We start from the raw sequence: 13,362 nt of genomic DNA, 5'->3' as shown, positions 1-13,362 counted from the left end.
GTAGCCCGAACTGCAAGAAGGAGCATTGTGGTTTTAAGCCCTACTCAGAGGCAGAGTGGTACTGGTTGGGCTCCTCCGAAGAAGTCACTTGAGATGATCCTTTGGAAGGCTATAACAGCAGAAGCTGAAATCCTGAAATCCAGGGGTATTTGCAGCAAGGCAGCTCATACCAGCAGAGAATAATGGTGCAAAACGTAAAATCCTCCTGTGGTTTGGCAGTATCCCAAAACTGCACAGAGAGGGTTTGCCATCATCACATTAACCTCTTTGTGGGGAGAAGTGGAGAAAGGGAAAAACTGCTTTACGTGTTTATAACAACTGCTGGATTTCACATGAAAAAATCCTTCTCTACACAAAACCATCTTTGCAGAGAGCCAAGCTCCAGCCAGAGGCACACTCTGTCACTCTGACACAGACTTGTTCCTTGCCTTCCCACCCACACCACTGCCTGCCAAGCATCTCCATACCCTGCCCTGTGCCATCGAGGTTCCCACACATTTTCTCCTTCATTTCACTCTATTAAAGCACTAATTGATTGACCAGATCATGAGAGCCCAGATCTCTCCCCCGGGATGCTGTTGCATTTGCAGTGACAACTGAAAACAGATTACGGATGGGCAGTTCCCAGCAAGTCATTAAGCATCAGCAGCCGTGCTGGGAGGACAAGACCTCTTTGTCCCATCCCAGCACGTCCCCCTGCTCTGCCATGTTTGCAGCCAGCTCCCTGCACTCCCTCCCTAGCCAATGCTGGATGCAATCCTGCACTGCTGCATGTGGTCCTTGTTTTATTTTTGCTGCATTCAGGGAATAAAATGCTCAAGATGGAGCGAGTGCTGCGCTGTCTCTGGGCTATTCCTGGCTAGTCCTCATTCCCTGTATGGGGGGGGAGAGGTCTAGCTTTAGTGGGCTGCACTCACCCACCAAAGTTCATGGAAAAACTGCAGAAAAGGTTTTCCCAAGCCCAGAAATCATAAGGACTTGTCCCTTCCCCCACCTCCTCCAGCCCCCTAAAACTGCAAGACAGTGCTCCAGCGGAAAACCAAGGAGATCCCCAAGCAGTATCTCCCCACCAGAACCATCATGTTGGTATTCTGGTCATCCTGCTCCTGAGAAGCAGACTTATTTATCCCAAAACAAGCAGCCTCCTTCTGAGAGCCAGTAAATTATACAGGGCGATATCAAAGGCGACGAGCGGATGATACAGTGCCGGCCCCGAGCACAAGACAAAGCTTCTGGATATCCTTGCTGGGGTGATGTGTCAGCGCCAGCTGAAATGATGTTCCCTGTAGCTTCCACATGCACACAGCATAGGGAGACAGAAACAAATCACAGGCAGCAGTTTGCCTCTTAAATGATCCCCGTGCAAAGTATTGACTTTCTAAAACAACCTCATCAGCGCTGCTGGGGACAGAGTTTGTTCTGCAACCAATGCAAATGGAGCCCTGTTCTTTAACCATTCAGACTTGTTCTGCCTTCAAAGTGCATTATAGCCAAGTCAGAGAGCTCTATTTTAATTAAAAATCTAAAATTCAAGATTATTATTACTCCTGTTCCTGTTGCTTACCCCCCCAAGACTGCATATCCACTACGCTACGTACTCTGCAAACTATTTCATACTTCCTGGAGGTCATGGAATCAAAGGATCATGAAGGTTGGAAAAGGTCTTAATGACCACCAAGTCCAACCCCAACACATCCCGTCATGGCCATAATCCCTCATGTGGCCCCTCAGTGCCACACCTCCACAGTTCTGGAGCACCTGTAGGGCTGGTGACCCCACCACTCCCTGGGCAGCTGTGCCACTGCAGCACCACTCCTTCTGAGAAAACTTTTTTCCTGATATCTAATCTGAGCAAGGACCTCAAAGACATTTGGCAGGTTTTTGCGCTCACAAAAAAATCTAGGCAAAAACTGTAAATGAATATGAATGCTCACTTCCTGCTCTTTTCATCCCTCTCGCTTTCTGAGACTGGCAGGACACGGTGGACAGATTTGGATTTTGTTTGCCCAAAAAGGAGCTAATATTTACCAGCAGCAATGTTTGCACTTTCTGTAACGCTCTTGATCTAAAGTGCTTTGCAGACCTGAATGGCCGTGCACTGGAAACCCATCTGTACAAAACACAGCCCTCGGAGCACCCAGCTGGAACTGCTCTCATATACTCCCTGAGCTCTGGGAAAACAAATTCTCATGCCCCCAAATGAATCAAGTAGTGTCTGCGTGAACATACAGCAGCAAACACATCACTGCATATCACTGCCTATGCATCAACAACAACCAGCTTCAAGGCACCAAGTGTGAAGTCCAGCAGGAGCAGCTCAGAGAGGGTGGCAAGGCGAGGGATGCTCGACCAATACAGAGAGAAAAAGATAGAGAGGGAAGGGGATAGACACTTTGCAAGGTGTGCCTGAGATACCATCAGCCTTCTCTGTCCAAGGACACACTGCTGCCTCACAGACACCTTGGTGCTCAGCAGGAGCCCAGGTCTTTCTCTGCCCTTTTAAGAAAAGGTGCTTCCAATAGCAGCTGAAGATAACAGCGTATGGGTACATCTTAGTTTTCTTCGCACTCAGCATGAGGATAAGAAAACCGTTTTGAAACAGAGCACCTGGGGATGCTGTATGCAGAATGGTGCTTTGTGCATGCTTCATCTCACTCAGGAAAGACAGACTTTGTGCGATAAGAGAAAGTCAATGTTTCCTCAGCTCTCCTGATATCATGGGTCTATATTGACTTGACCTGAAACAGTGTTTGCAGGGATGATTACCCCCTCCCTCCCTGTAAACAGCTGCCAGCCAGGCTGAGGGACCCAGAGAGCCATTCTAACTGGAGCAGAACTGATCGCTGCTACCTGAGAAAGCAGGAGTTATCCACCTCTAACAGACTGACATGACTCAATTCACAGTCCCCATGGGAAATCACAGAGGGAGAATACATCCGAGAGACTCTCCATGTCTCTAACACAGGTCTCAGCCCAATCCTGTTTCTCCGTGGCTGACCATCACTCTTTGGGCAATGCTTGCACTAGGATGGACGCACCATTCCTTTATTATTTCAAGCCTCTTCCATGCATGCTCTCCTCCTCCTTCCCATTCTTCCATCACTTCTACCTGCTCCCTGTTTCTTGCAGCCCTGCTGCTGTTGTTGTGAGATCTGTCCCCACTGCAGCCTCTGCCATCTGAGCCCACCTTCCTGTGTCCCTCCACCTCACACCACCAGGCTTTTCCCTCAGTCCCTCTCTCCTGCTGCTGGTTGCTATTTAACTCTGTCGTTGCATAGCTTAAAGTGTCATTCATTAAGGTACATTTGGAATAGAGTCTGCACAAAAGTGTCACTGCACAGGAAACCCCAAGAGGCAAAATTGTGACAGCTGGAGCAGAGCTGCTTGGAGGGAGGATGCCAACATAGATTTTATCCTCCCAAGATTGCTATACAAGCCTCTTCTGGATGCATTTTGCTGCCCCTGGCTCTAGGGTGAGGTTTTAGGGTGCAACACCTGTCCCCAAGGTGAAGTTCTTGTCCCACTCTTCTTGTCCCACTCTTGATGCCACTGTCACTCAGGGCCCCTCCTCAAAACCTCCTCTTCAGAGCTAACTGCAGGGTTGAAGTGCTCTGGTGTCAATGTGAAGTCAACCCTTTTCCAAGCTGTTCTTTTCCCAGCAAATGTGAAAAACACACATGGAGGTGACATAGGGCAAACCATCACGCCTTGGATCTGAAAAGATCAGATGTAAGCCTACTGGAGGAGATGCAGATGTGACAACGCTTTGCTTATAGACAAGGTGAGAACCCAGCAGATGGTGTGGGCAAAGCCAGGCAGGATCTGTTCCTTAAATGTTATTCCCTACATGCTTTTTTCATTGTGGTTTTTTTTTTTTGGAGGGGTGGGGGAGGAGGGGAATAAGCAGAAAAAAATACTGTATTCTCCATGTGCCCTCCTATCCCAAGAGAAGCAAAATGTGAGACAAAGGCTTCCCTTCAAGGACTCCAAAACCCAGGCGTGTTACGGAAAGAGATGTGTGTATTTTTTCCCTTACACATAAAAGACCATAAACACCGTTCTGGAAGTCTTGGGGCACTCCTGCAATTAAAGCTTCGGTGCCTGCAGGCAATGCCCAGAGCAGTTCCCACACTGTGGGGTTGGATTTCTGGGGTAGCCACTCTTCGTGGAGCTCTATGCAAAGCCAACACAAACATTTCCATGGGCTGAAAGACTGTAGAATGGCACGGTTATCCCAGAAACTATGAGTAGAGCTCCTGACCTCTCTGCTTCCCCATCATATACCTCACTTATGAGAACAACTTCCCTGAGGGGTGTCAGTGCTTACTGGCAGCTCCAGGGAGGCCAGGCTCACTGTGGGGTCTCGAAGGCACCATTGGTTTGGTGGGATGGGTTGGTGCTTCCTTCTCTCCCTGTCGTTCACACAGTGGGATGAGGCTCACAAGATGCAACAGAGGCAATAAAACAACCATGACTGCTCCACTGTAGTGTGAGCATAGTCCTCACATCCCCCCAGATATATCACAAACCTCTGCAGCTTCACCAACACCAAACTCTTGCTTTGACGACCAAATACTGGAATCCAGGCCTGAATTTCCAGGGTTATTTATATCACACACCATGAGACCAGGAATAAGTTTAAAGGAGTTTAAAAGACTTTTACAAAACTCCACCCATCCAGCCTGGACAGTGCCGGAGGGCAGCAACAGACGGCAGGAATGCTCATATCCAGGTTTGACTCTTCTGACTCACATAACTTGGTAGCAGTCCAAGTTTATTAGCAAGCAAAGGTTGTTGGGTGACCAATGAAATGAGCAGCAATCTCAGAGGAAACCACACATTCAATCTACTGGCAAGAAACACAGAGCACTGTGGCTTGGGAGACTTTCAATACTCCCCATAACAGCCTGAGCTGCCCTTGCTTTTCCAGAAAGTTCTAATTCTGCTTAAAATCGCAATGCACAACAGATGCACAGCAGCTCCTGCAGCCAAACCCACCTCTCTTCTAACACTTGAAACCATCAAACCAACCCAGCAGCACATGTAAACCTTGCACTAGCACAAAAAAGGCTCATCAGCCCTGGACCTGAATCCTGCATCTTGGACCTGAATTCACCATAGAAACACTGACTGGATGCAACAGAGGAGGGTGATGCACAGCACGCAGTGAGGAGGACCCAAATAACATTTATATGAGCATTCACTTTAGGAAAACATCCCGTGCTCCCCAACAAATCACTTCTGCAAGCTACTGATAGTTGGATAAAGTTGCACTGTAAAAAGTCACCACTTACCTGCCAGAATATGCTGTCTATTGTGTTTCCCAGAAAGCCATCTCTGCCTTCCGACGATACCAGCTTAGGTCCCAGAATAGTCATAAATTCATCAAAATCAACCTGGCCGTCCCCTGGAATGAAAGAAAATGATCAGTAGTTTCACCCAAGTACCACTTAGTACCAATGTCCAACAGACTGCCCTGGATCTGCAGCACATCATGAACCCAAAAGCATATGACGGCTACATCCATTTTATGGTGCGTGCAGACCCCAATTTGCTCTTATCCCCGTGAATGGTTCACACTGCAGCACACCCACAGCTGAAAGCGGGAGCAGGTGATGCACAAACAGAGATGAACAGACCGTTCTCCAGCCCTGGTGAGTTTACAAGCAAGTCACATCTCTGAACCCCACCATTTCTGCCATTAGCGCTACCAAGGCTCTTCCTCTAAAAAGCTGCTGAAGAGCCAGGTCTCTGTAAAGCTTTTACAAGGCCAACCCCATCCTCCAGAGTAAGGGAGTGCACGCAGAGGGAAGAGCCAGACTATTACGAATCCACCAGGCATTTCATTTCAGCTTTCCATCAGCATCTGTCTCTTAAAAGCCCTGTGTGCTCAGCATGCAGAGCAGACAGAGGAGACACAGCTTCAGTGCCATTAGCGGGGAGAGGAGACTGCTCCTGCCATTAATGAACTGAGTCTATGCAGTCCCGAGCCCCAGCAGTACATTGTATGTTTTGTAAATGAGGCATGTGGCTGCCTGAAGTATAGCCAAGCGTTATATCAAATATAGCTTTTCCCTTGTAGAACTTCTGTGATGCTTGATGAAAACAGCAAAAAAAAAAAAAAAAGAGAGAAATTCGTGCCTGTGGAACTAATAGGGTAGTTCAATGCCCATATACCTCTTGTTTCTCCATCTCTCCGTAGACGTATCCTTCTATTGTACTATTAGACCAGTTGATCACAGAATCATAGAATAGCCTGGGTTGAAAAGGAGCACAATGCTCCTCCAGTTCCAACCCCCTGCTATGTGCAGGTCACCAACCATCAGACCAGGCTGCCCAGAGCCACATCCAGCCTGGCCTTGAATGCCTCCAGGGATGGGGCATCCACAGCCTCCTTGGGCAACCTGTTCCAGTGAGATAGATGTGGGTGGATAAAGACATGGGCGGATTTATTAGCTCACCTTCAAGACTGCAAGCAGAACCACCAACCGTCGGACTCAGGGTTGTTGTTTTGTTTTTTTTTTTTTAACTTAAATTCATCTGGAACTGACTGGATGCACCTCTCCATGTAGTTATGCTCCAAATTACCAGGTGTGAAATGTGTCCAAAACCATCAGACCAAAGCAGATCAATGCAAGGGCTACTATTAAAATGTCACTATTGACTGCAGCACCTGCAGCAGCCCCGTGTGACAGCTTCACCGCGTGCACCGCATGCTGCTCGCTATCTGTCCCTTTTATTATATTTCATATGCTTGATCTGAGCAGACGCACCGCTGATTGAAATCTCTCCGTGTCCTTATCTCCGCAGAAACACAATGTGAAAATAAGCAGAGTCAAAGCACTCCTTTGCCAGAACAGGGATATCTACTCACTGAAAGGCTCTGTCCGTAATTTCGTGGAGACAAGAGTGAAAATCCAGCAACAGGGGCTATGAAAAAAAAAAACAACCCAGCAGGGATTCAGAATAGCTTTGATCTTCTAACTCTCAAGAAGACCCCATCCAACCACTGGAGTTGCTCAGAGCTCTGCAGGGCTGAGCATTGCACGATAGAACTCATTTCTGGGGCAGGTTATTAAGCAGAAAAGGAAACGGGTTGGGACCCCATCACTAGGAAAGCCGTTCCTTAAAACATTTATGGGCTCTGAGAAGCTGCGCTCCTTCTGCTTCCCCATGGGAGACATCATTTTATGACATCAAGTCGGATTGCATCAGTCACAGCACGGTGGATCATTTTGGGGAAGGTAATGCAAGGTGACAGTGGGTTTGGGGCAATTCGCATTGCAGCGCATCACTTCGAGGCAAAGGCAGTAAGAAAAACGTACACTATCATGCAAATTGGGTCGAAGAAATTAGCCAGATTAGCAAGAAAACAATTTGCATTTTGAAGAGATCCCATTACCTGCCCGTGCATATATTAGGTCTATCCATACCTGACCCTTAAACACTGAGTGATTCAGTTGGAGTTTTCTACAATGCCACCTCATGCACAGAGGAGAGGGAGGACTCAGCCCTACACGTGACTCAGAGGAAGCAGATGCCGGGTCCTGGGCTCTGCAGCTGGCCCAGAACAAGGCTCTGGGCAAATCCTTGCTCATGACTTCCCTGTGCCTTTGCCAGGGATCATAACTAACTTCATGGGGTTTAATTATCAGCTTAATTATAGCACTTCCCATAACCTCAGAAGAAAGATGCCATTGCTAATGTGTTATTCCCTTATTGACTGCTTTTTCAATTAAAACTGCTAACTAGCAAAGAAGCAAGACCCCCATAACATTCTCCCTAGTAGAGATATCCCCTTAGCGTTAATTTTAAGCTGCAGAAAGCAAACCTTCCCACCACCAGCCTCTCAAGAGACCTCAGCACCAGAATACCAAGAAAGAGAACTCACAGTTTTGGATGAAAATTCCTTTCACAATATTCAACAGCCAGAAGAAAACATTGTAAAAAAAAAAAAAAAAAAAAACAGCATATAAGCTCTGAATCTGCATGGCTGATTGTGAGAGGTGAGAAGGCACGGGTTGCTCTCCATAACCACATAATATCCTATCCCCAAACTCCTATAGGAGCTGTAGGCATTCAGGATGCCCACCACCTCCTGGCTACATATAGCCTGAGATTTGCCACGGTGTACACTCAATAGAGGCTCTCCTCCCCCGCTAAGTCGCAGTCACACAGTGCACTACAAGCTGATGTGCGATGCACACACTGAGCATCTGTTCCAGGATCTGCACTGGAGGCAAATCAAACTCCACACACATCCCCACATTTGGCTTTCCTGTACCTGCAGACGTGGTTTATATTCGGAGTGAGCGATGTGCAGCTTGTTCAGAAATGAACTTTGGGTTGGTTTCAAGGGCTGCAAGGAAGGGTGGAAGATGCCAGGCCAGAGATGTTCTCATATCCCCTGGTTCTTTCCCATGGCCCAGCCAGCAAGCCTCAAATGCTGCCACTGTGTCAGTGCTGCAGTCCTGATTCCTCTGTGCAGGTCCTCAAGCTACCTCCTTCCTGATGGTCACTACATGGGTGACCTTGGCACAACACCAGAGCTCAGCTTCACCTTGCTTTTTAAACCACCTAAGCCATCTCCTTATTTACATACAGCTATGCCTTAATATTCCTCTTTCTGCCTCATGCTTCCACTTAATCCTGGCATTAATGCTACCATGCAAAAAAGGGGGTTAGCAATCATGTGCCTGAACCTTGCATGACTAAAAATATGACTCAGAACATTGCTGGTCACACCGTCAGAGATGAATTAGATCTGCTTATCATTACCAGCCCGTTTGCGTCGGTTGGGCACTAAGTGCTTCCAGATACCCACAAGGTTGGCTTGCTATGAAGCAACGTCGCCATTCTGGCAAAAAAGACCAGGCAGATGTGATAATGGAAAAGAGTAGCAACTAGATGCACTCCCATCAGTCCTGAAGCAATCATGCAAGCCTGGCTAATTACTCCATGAGATGCCTGAAGGTACCCAGAAATGTCTTTGGGTCCTCCAGAACTCCTCTGACCACCCATGACCACACATGAACAGCACGGTGACCCAGACCTGCTGCCTGCTCAGTACCTGCACTAAAGCTGCAGTGCTAAATGTTGGCTCACTGGATGCAGAAAGGCCCTGGGGTAAGTTCAGATGGAAACATCCTGACACCCAGGGGGAACCTTGAGGTCCAGCGCCCACCAAGGACAACCGTGGAGCAGCAGCATAGAACTGGGAAATGCAGCTCTCTCCCATGGTCCAAGGGAAGGCTTTGGACTCAGTGCCCCAAGGAAGGGGTGTCTGAATCTCTGAAAAATGGGCTCTGCGCCTTCAACCCCAACCCATTTGTAATGATGTGGTACTGTCAGATCTCCAGCCCAAGGAGAACGCAAGTCACCACCATTCGCTGAGCTTCACTGGTCGTCTGCAAACGGCCCTGCCAGAACTCTGCTGACTTGAAGGTGTAATTAAATGCTGAGCAGAGCAGCAGCATGAACCCCTGTGCCCCGCATCCCACGGGAGAGCCCCGACCCTCTGCCTTCAGCCACTGCTCTGTCTGAAGGTCCCCGGCTGGAGCGTCTCCCTTGGAGGGAACAATGAAATATTTATCGGGCTGTGAGAAAGGCAGCACGAGAGGTGAAAGAAAAAGAGGAAAAAATGAACATGGACTGCACTGCCCGTACAGAAGGGCAGAAAAGAAACTTGCACTGCTTTCAGAACCTCGTGCTTTAAAGACCTTTTACTTGAATGCTTCCTAAAGAAATCATCACCCCAGTCAGTCTCAGGATAACCAGGTTCTTCCTCTTCCTGCAAAGTATCCTGCCATGGCACCAGAGTGATGCATGCATTTAAATGGAAATGAGGATGTGCTGAGTGTAGACTGATAAGTATTCACACTTTTTTTTCTTACATTTGACCTCCAGAGCGCAGCTAGGTGATATATTTAAAGTTAATGAGCTAGTCACTTGCAGCTAAGGTCCCGGGTGCGCACAACACTCCTGTTTATTTTTATTCTTGTAACAGCTAGCTGCAGTGACTCCATCCCACTCTGTGTCATTGCATGTGCCCATAAGATAACCTGGGCAATAACACGGGCAGGTGCTGGCTGCTGCAGAGGTGTGCATGGAGCAGCTCTGGCCACAGATGAATATTTTGGTTTCTGAGATGTTCAGAACAGAGAACAGCCTGACACCAACGCAACCCAAAGATGCCTCCTGCATTGCAGCCTCAATCCATAACTCAACTACAGCTGGAGGAAGTCCTTCACTTATGACTTTGGAAGCAGTTTTAAGAAAAGACATCCATGAGCCTGGCTGAGAAGAAGGGATAAAGGGATAAATGCACACTCTGGTGACTGCTCTGCAGTGGGGAAACTAAGGCACAAAGCATCACCCGCCCACTCCATTGCCAGGAGGGAGGCTCTGGCAAAGGTAGATGGGTGACCTTCCTCATCTGAGCATCCATGGGCATGGGATAGGATATGCCAGCACTCCCCAGGATGGAGAAGGGTGACATCCTCTATTTCCTGTCTGCATTCCGCCAGGGAGGATTGTAGAGGATCTCTAATATCCTCTAGCAAAGTACACACATACAAAACAGCAGAAAAATACACTTTCCAATTCCTCTTGTGCCTTGGTGGCAGCAGGGGCTCTCTTACTTCTCACCAGCTCTGCCCCTCATTGTGATAGCTTTACTGGGGGGTTTTTGGAAGAAATACTTTGCCAGAGCTGAAGAAAGGAGTGAAACACCTCCACTGGAGCCCACTGTTCCATAGGGGCGCCTCAAGGCCCTGGATGGAGTCCTGGGCTGCCTGATCTGGTGAGGGGCAACTAGCCCACAGCAGGACGCGACGTCCCTTCCAACTCAAACCAGTCTTTGGTTCTACGATATTAACTGTCTGCATTTTTCCAAGGACAGCCTATCCTGGAGAGATAGTGACCCAGGAGGACAGATGTGCATTGTGTCCCCTGCCCCACTGCAAGCACAAACAGGCTGCTTGGTGCCTAAAAATCCAACAGAACTAGTGACCTCAACTACAAAAAACAAAAATAAAAACATCCATCAGGCCCCAGGTAAACAACATGTCAGCATCATATGATCCTGGGAAGCCTCAGGGTGACCCATTAGCTGCGGAACTGCCAATGTTAGAATCATAAGGATCAAGAGGAGCAAAACCACAGCCCAGCTGCAGCAGGCTTTGTCACTAGGTGAGCTCTGCGTGCATCACAGCATCCATCAGACAGCTCTGCACAGCACTGAGATGGCCAGCAACGAGTCACAGACTCTTTAGATCGGGGGAATGCTGTGCTCCCTGCTGCACACACATGTGCTGTGCCAAAGGCACAACTTGCTATTGCTTATGAACTCGTTCTCGGTGCTAAGCTGCAAATCTGACCAGCTTCATCAGCAACAGTAACTTCTCTTTGTTCTTTGCAGTGAGAATACTTAATGTGATAATCTCCATTTTACAAATCAGAGAGGACATGGAGTTAGTGGCCACTATAAATACAGCCAGGTCTCATTACATCCATCTCACCCAACAAGGCCCCCAGCTCAGCAGCTCACTGCAAAGGATAAGCCCATGGACTGCTTCTCACATAGCAAAATCAGAGGCTTCTGAGCACAAAGGCAAAGTCCAAGTCCCAAAACCTTCAAAGTCTGACCATTCTCTCTCTGTGAAGTCTGCAGTATCATATTGAAATGGTTCAACACAGCAGATGAGCCATGGCAAGAAAACCGTGAAAAAAGGCAAAGAAAGTTAAAAAAATATTTCATTTTTGCAGCATCAGTTTGTACCACGCAGGGAAGTACAAACCAGTCTGAGCAAGCAAACATTTGTCAGCGAGCAAATCTGCTCCCCTTCCAACCCCAACCCAACAGCAACACAAGGGCAAGGAGAGCTTTTAGGGGAGACTCCTGGTACCCCAATGCCATCCCTGGAGGCCACCAAGAGTCACCATAGATAGCTCCACAAAGAGCCCTCCTAACTGGTTAGGGAACACTCCAACTTTTAATTTGGGATTTACATTCATTTTAATTGCTGAAGAGGAAGCTGCAGGAGATGCTGGATTTTTGTTGTTCCCACTGATGTATCACATAATGTGACAAAAAGGTAGCAGGTAGCTCGCTTGTACACTGATGCAGCTGGCTTGTCTTCTCCTTGATCAAAGTATTTCCTATTTGTACTATAACAAACAATTTGACACACTGGATAGTTTTTTTTGTTAGCCTGAAGTTATTTTCCCAGGGTACTGAAAACCAGCTGCTCCTCTAATTAGTACACTGAGTGCTTATTTTATTCCGTGGATGAAAGTGTCTGCTGTTGTAACGAAACAGTTTGACACTTAAGTCACACATTCATCTATTTTATTGCTAAAGTCTGCTTAAAGAGTAGGAATCCTGAATAAGGCAACACATTTAATGTGCCATTTCTCTGCATTTTTATTAGCATTACTGCCAATAGGACGAATCTGGAAAAAAAAAAATTATTTTGCCAGCAAATAAATATTTAAAATATTCTGCTTTCCACCAACTGACAGAACATTTCAGGTCATTCTCCAGATTGCAGACAGAAACGTATGCACCTCTCAGAGTCTGCAGTGTTTATATCCACGCAATACCTCATTACATCTAAGGATGAAGAAAATCAAGGGTATAAACTAAGGTAAAACCTGGCCTCTATTTCCAGGCATAAAATAAAACACAATGTCCACATAAGGCACAACCACTGGAGATGCCCACCTATCCTGAGCAGCTTTCTGCTGGCAAACATTCACACACCAGCTCTAAAATAAGATGCAAGAAAAGCTCTGGTCTGATGTGAATCATGCTTGGAGCAATGGAAACACTGTTCTTCCCTTCCTTCCCCAAGAGAGGACAATTGCTTCAAATAACCCTTTGCCTTCTGTTCGATTTTGGTACTTTTATCTCTTCCATCACAGCAATGCTACAGCACCTTCCAGCAGTTCATGAAAGGGGATTGCTGATGATTTATAAACTTTCTCTAGAGACCTTGAAATATTCCAAGTGTATTCTCATTTTTCACCCTAATCCACTTTTTGTTCCAGCTGAACTATTTCTCCCAATGGCAGCTGTGGTTCCCCCCATCTAGCTGGAGCACCCCTTACAGAACAGCAAGGGAGGAGGAACGCAAGGCAGAGAAGGCACTGTTTGGAAACACACTGGATACCACAACAGCAATGTATCCAATGCATTTCCAACAAGTGACCTTGCGTCATGGCATCAAAGCCCAACAGATGAGTAACCCAAGCATAACCCAAGTGCTCCATTGGCTTTATGGCACAGGACGGATGTATCCTTGTGGTTCCCATGGGCAGGAATCCCCTCTGCTCTTCCTGTAGGGCATTCAGAAACTGCTG

General features: G+C 47.4%; 1 protein-coding gene across 1 annotated transcript in view; it reads right to left on the bottom strand.

Moving 5' to 3' along the window:
• CALN1 (calneuron 1) overlaps positions 1 to 13,362 on the bottom strand; it is a 94,368-nt gene that overhangs the window by 45,582 nt on the left and 35,424 nt on the right. The window contains exon 3 of the mRNA XM_010721920.3: positions 5,295 to 5,407. Within this exon, the coding sequence (XP_010720222.3) occupies positions 5,295 to 5,407 (113 nt within the window). The remainder of the gene's footprint in view (positions 1 to 5,294; positions 5,408 to 13,362) is intronic.

This window comes from Meleagris gallopavo, chromosome 21 (genome assembly GCF_905368555.1).
Source record: "Meleagris gallopavo chromosome 21, MGAL_WU_HG_1.1, whole genome shotgun sequence".
Lineage (NCBI taxonomy): Eukaryota > Metazoa > Chordata > Aves > Galliformes > Phasianidae > Meleagris > Meleagris gallopavo.
Note: the sequence above shows the minus strand (reverse complement) of the source record. Positions and strands in the feature narration are given on the sequence as shown.